The sequence below is a fragment of the Heloderma suspectum genome, chromosome 3, assembly GCF_057233095.1.
Source record: "Heloderma suspectum isolate Gila_16-S chromosome 3, 16-S_ref, whole genome shotgun sequence".
Classification (NCBI taxonomy): domain Eukaryota; kingdom Metazoa; phylum Chordata; class Lepidosauria; order Squamata; family Helodermatidae; genus Heloderma; species Heloderma suspectum.
Window position 1 is genome coordinate 87820387 of NC_139460.1, and position 6000 is coordinate 87826386.

At 40.2% G+C, this 6000-nt stretch overlaps 1 protein-coding gene across 1 annotated transcript in view; it reads left to right on the forward strand.

The window, feature by feature from the left end:
* MORC3 (MORC family CW-type zinc finger 3) overlaps positions 1–4659 on the forward strand; it is a 40034-nt gene extending 35375 nt beyond the window's left edge. The window contains exons 16-17 of the mRNA XM_084843739.1: positions 861–1024; positions 1700–4659. Of these exons, the coding sequence (XP_084699865.1) occupies positions 861–1024; positions 1700–1853 (318 nt within the window). The 3' untranslated portion in view covers positions 1854–4659. The remainder of the gene's footprint in view (positions 1–860; positions 1025–1699) is intronic.
* The last annotated feature ends 1341 nt before the right edge of the window (positions 4660–6000 follow it).

Here is a 6000-nt window from a genome sequence, read left to right on the forward strand (position 1 = left end):
TTTAGGCCTCTTTGCTTCTCTCACATTTGAAGATAGTCTTCCAGAAAAAAACTTTGTTTAGTTTTTCTTTACATGTCAGTCGCAGAAGACAATACAGACAGCTATGAGAAAGAAGAAAGGCATGTTAAAAATCCAGACCTTGTGGGTTTTCTGTATTCCTTTCCACTAATATAACGCATTCGGTGTCCAGCTATTCTGTGCATGGTTAACTCAGCCAGTGGTTGGGAGGAATTTGTATCAAAAACTTGAAGCCAGTGAGTGGTCTGACAGTTCTGATCTCCAGACTTTTACATATACATATACTCACACAAACATACAATTTATTTATTTTACTGTTTAAACCAGTCAAAGATACCTGTAAATAAAGTCTCTTGAAACTGACAGCAATATCAAAATTGTTAGGGTATATCCATGCTACTTGGAAACTTGAAACTTGATACACATGTAGTCCAACACCCTAAATATGGAACCTTTATGCATCTCTCTTTAAAAAGGAGGGACAAAGTATGTACTCAAATGGTACTGCTGTACTTGCTATACAAACAGTCAAAAGAACCTATGGACTGGGAAGTTGGGCTATGTGAGTTCTGTTGCCCCTTCACATACTTAATTAAGGCTTAAATTGGGGGAGGGCGATTTCCGGAACAAATGCTGTAAATGAAATATCTAATATGAGTGAGTTAAAAAAAAAAATCCATTTAAGAGTTATAGCATTATACAACATTTTGATATTTTTTTAATTATTTTTTTTTGCTTAATGGGAATGGAGCTGTTAACACTGTTAAGTGTGTTGCAACAAGTACTGCGGTTTTGCTCCGTTTCAGAAATAGTTATAGGAAGCTTTAATTTACCCCTTTCAGATTGAACTACTGGAAATGGAAAAAAATCAACTGCGTTTTCAGTGTGAAGAGCTGAAAGCCGAAAATGCACAGTTAAAAGCTTCGATTCCACAAATGGTTGCACATGCAAACAATTCTGTGCCTAGTAATCTTGAAGACCCTGTAAATTATTCTGATGGGGAAAGGTACACCTTCCTTACTATTAGACCAGATATGTGCATGGAGAAGCATGTTGGGACCCCATCTATCAGACACTCCTACCTACTCCGTTATTACTTTTATCAGAAGGTTTTCAAACTTCCTATCTACAGGGAATCCCTTTCACTTTGATATGTAACAAATGAAATGACAGCACATTGCAGGGAATTCTGGGCATGTTCTCATGCACACACTCAGTTCAGGCAGAGCAGTTCCCAGGCGTGTTAGATCTCACCATTGCCCAGTGTGAATGGAGAGTGTAACCTAGAGCACACCTAACACACCGTTGTGGCAGTGTAAAGGATTACATTGTATAAAGGATGCTTAACTAGATGGGCCCTTGCTCTGATCAAGCAGAACCTCTCAAGTTCTTACCCACAAAATGGGTTACATTTGAGTTCCCAAGTAACTGAAATTTGCAGTTATTGAAGTTGTATTGCTGGTTCTGCATCCTAGCAAAACTCGTCTTTTCAAGCCCCTGAACTGACAAGCTGACAAGTTGGGCTCTAAAATAGCAAACTTTTTGTTATAATATTATAATACAGTAATAAAGGTAGGAATGGAACAGGAAAAAATAAGGGTTCAGGGTGATTTAAAATACTGAACTTTTATGCATGGTACATAGAATTCTAACTAATGTGTTCAACATTATCTTTCTGTAGCCTGAAGCTGCGATCCCTGCGAGTTAATGTGGGACTACTACTAGCAACAATAATGCCTGATCTTGATTTGCAACAAATGAATTATGATGTTGATGTAGTTGATGAAATTCTAGGACAAGTTGTAGAACATATGAATGAAATCAGTAGTGCTTAATTTTTCCCTGCAATCATAATATACTTTGCTTAATCTTCTGTTTTATTGTGGAGTTTCCAACCTGTAAAGATTAGTAATTTTAGGACCAAACTAGATGGAATGCTAAATGCTTCACTTAATGGACTGATGAGTTGTTTTTTTAAGTGTTAATAGCTGCTGCAAGGGATGGTTCTTTTATTGGGACTGCAGTGTGCAAAGAGAAGAATCAACCCTATCCTCTGTGCTGTAGCTGTGACAAGAATTAGAAGACATCTATGCGCAGGGTTCCCCAAACTTTTTCGGCCTGTGGGTGCATTTGGAATCCTGAGAAAGTGCCATGGGCACTAGTGACAAAACAGCCACCATGTAGGCGTGGTACTCACAAAATGGCTGCCATAGAAGGGTGTGTGGCCACTTACAAGATGGGCATCATGGGGTGCCAGTGGGGGTCAGGTCAGAAAGATGACAAGATTGCAAAATTGTTCAAATATGAAATAATGTAACAAAACAAATACAGACATCAAAACACTATCAACAAGTAATTATAACAGAAACGCAAACATCCTTGGCAGAGAAATACAAACATCCAAACTTGCCAGCACAACCATAGCATGCATAGAAGGATCAGAGCCATGGACCACCATGATTTTTTATGGGATCTCCCTCAAACCAACCTGAAGTTGCAGATCTGTGATTTTAAGGTGGTTGAGGGGCAGGATCACATGTAGAAATTATGAGTAAAAGAGTGCCCCTTAATCCTGCTGGGAAACTCAACTTCAAAAACAATAATGGGGCTTGTGTGGCACCATAAAAAAAAGACAACTACCATGTTAATACTAACTGGCACAAGCTTTCATGGGCTATAACTATCTTCAGTCACACACAGAGCCACTCCATATCACATAAGCATGAGCACGTGCGCGCACACACACACAGAGAAATGTGCCATTGAGGAGTGGAAGGACAGAGCTGAAGCAGGGATGCCTTTCTCACTGGAAAAGACTTGGGAGGGGGCAGAGGAGAGCCAGGAAAACTGGGGTGGTTAGAAACAAAATTGAGGGAAGAGCAGGGAAATGCCCTAGCTTTGCCCATGCCACCTCCCCACTGCATGAAGTGCCAGTCCTGATGGCCACCACCAACAGAAAGCGTTTGGGTGGGCAAGCAAGCAGAGAAAGGCTCTGGCTTTCCCCCTCCCCCCTAAAAGGCCTCTGCCACCATGCAACACAAAACAAACACGGCTAGGTAGAGCATCCAGTGAGTACAGAAATGAACAAAAACAGCACAGCTGTAAAATCCTTAACTTTGCATGTGCTTCCCCACATGCACCAAACATCCTGAGTGCCACAGCAAATACAAGGCAGGCAGCCATGGGGGAGAATGGGAAATGCCCCTGCATCACCACCATCCCAAACACAAAAAGCAATGCAGGCACATAAGTGGAGAGGCTAGTTATTCCATGGCTTTACACACACACCCCTCCCTGGGCAAACAGAAGGGCACAGAGCGTAAGCACCACACTTCCCAGCACAACAACAAAGGGTTGGAGACCAAGCATCATCCCCTTCACTCTCAAAATGCTGACAGGAGAAAATGCCTTCTCTCTGCCTGTGCTCCCGTCTGGAAAAGACCCTGGCTCACTTCGTCCCATTCCTGTACTGTTGGTTTGCATTCAAGGGGAACACTTTTCCCTTCCAAAACTGCCACCCACCCCTCAAGTCTGCACCTAATAGGTACAGAATGGGAGTAAGGACGAGGCAACCTATTACTTTGGCCAATCCGAGAGCAAGGGGATGGGTCAAAACTGCCAGTAAAAGTCCATAGACTTAAAATATAGAGCAACCAGTTCCATAGACTTAAAAATCAGCAACCAGGAAGTTTGCAGACATGCCTTGTATACATATAAATCACCTTGAGTGCACCATTAAAGGCCTCACAGGCACACCTGTGCCCATGGGAACCCTGTTGAGGATCCCTGGTCTATGGGACCTTGCCTGCAGGTGCCAAGGTCTGCCATTGGGGGGGGGGGGGAGATTTTTGTCACAACCACAGCAGGGGGAGGAAAAGGTTAAATACTGTACATGATTTAAAGGGGGGGGGCACAGCTATTAACAAAAAGGGCACACTTAGCATCATGTCTAGTTTCACCCTAATTTAAAGCATAATGTTTATGCATCATGTCACTACAGATGCGTTGTATTACCACTTTGGAATTTTCAATGTTACTTTGGATGCTTAATTTTTAAAGTGCATTCAGAAGTTAACTACAGATGCTGTAAATGCTGTCCTATACTTTTTAATTTTCTTTTTAAAGGAACACTGGCAATATTGGCAAGTAACATTTCCCCCAATTACTAGCATTTTTTAGTGGCCTATGAGTATTTCTTAACTTTGATACCTGATCAAGTATTATATACTGATTGAGTATTGCAAAGCAATTGTTATATCAGGTTTTGTTTTTAATTAAAAGTTACAGACGCTTTATCAACTTCATGGCTTTTCAGGTATTTTTCCATACTTTTCCCCTAACCTTATATTTTTAATGTTTTTAATTTCTCACCGTATCCTTCAATAGCTGAATGTACTGTAAAGTCTGGGTAAAAGAAATCTTGTCTGTATGGAGAATATTATTTAAATTTATACTGTACATTTACACTTTAAAGAAAAGTGAATAAATGGAAATAAGTTTTTATTTACATGAAATAAATTGAAAGATGTATATTTTGTACTAAATGGGGGGAAACACATTCTGTTCTTCTGAGTGACAGGGAAAAAAACTAAATGGGCAAATGCCAATTTTCCTAATAATAAACACCACTTGCTTGTTTTTTCCTTCTGTTTGTTTCCTTGTAATTATAAACACTTAGCTGTGAGAACTGCATCACTAGCTCCACTTGGCTAGGAATGTGTTTCTCAACAGTCACTTTCCAATCTGTAGATAGAATATTGTTAAAACTTGGGGAGAGTTTCAAAATCAGGTTTTGATAAGTTAAGAGCCCTGCCACTTAAGCACAAATGGATGGACATGCCTAAAGTAGCTTGCTGAAATGAGATGGTAATTCTATCTTAAGATTTGTTACATAACAATATATAAATATGTTCAGCATATTTTCCATCTATTATACAATTTCCTGTCTGAAACGAAACAAAAAATGCGAAGGAGCAAAGAAGTTGGTTTCCTTTTACTGAGTTCTTGTTATGAAAATGAAAAGGACTTATTTCTTTGCACTGAGGTTGTTTGTCTTATTTTGTTAAATTTACATACTGCCCTTCTAAGGAGCTCAGAGCAGTTTACATGGTGGGTGGTTGCGTTCCCAATGTTATCCGCACAACAACCCTGTGAGGTAGTTTGGGCTGGAATGGTGACTGATCCAAGAACACCCAGTGAGCTGCAGGACTGAACGGGAACTACAAACGGGGGTTCCCCAGTGATAGCCTGATGTGAAGCACTACACTACACTCTTTGGTCAACTGCCTTAAGGCACTATCTGTTTGGGAACTCTGTTGTAAACCAGTCTGTTTCCCTTAGTCCTGCATTTCTTATGTGGCTTGGAATATTACCGAGTTAATTTTATAACCATTGCCAATTGGCAAGAATAGCCGGGCTAGCCATCAAATTGCAGGGATTGAGGCAATGCCTATTCCCATTTACCCTTGACCCCATCTGCTTTGGCTGCTTCCCCTCTGTCGAATTTTAGATTGTGGAAAGGATCTATTTATCTTGCGACCACTCCATAAAAGGGAAGTGCACGCTAGTTAAATAAAATATTTCCATACCAAATTTAAGGCTGTAATACTGTGTTTATTTGTAAATTCACACACACACACCCCCAGACACACAGCTATTTCAATGCAGTTTGTTTCCAAATGAGCATAATTAGGTGACAGTTCTAGTCTTTCACAAATCTTCAAAGATATGGAACAACTGAATAAAAGTTGCTACTTGCTTGCCATGACCAAAGCTGGAACAATGACATTCCATTCAGATACATGTACTTGGGCTTAGTTTATCGCATTTTTATACTACCCAATAGCTGAATCTCTTGGTGATTAGGTAGGGGATAAGCACTTTAAGACCTTTTAATGTTGCTAGCCAAGATTAAACTTTGAAAGGTATGGATTTTAGGGTTGTTGTTGTTGTTGTTGTTCAGTCGTTCAGTCGTGTCCGACT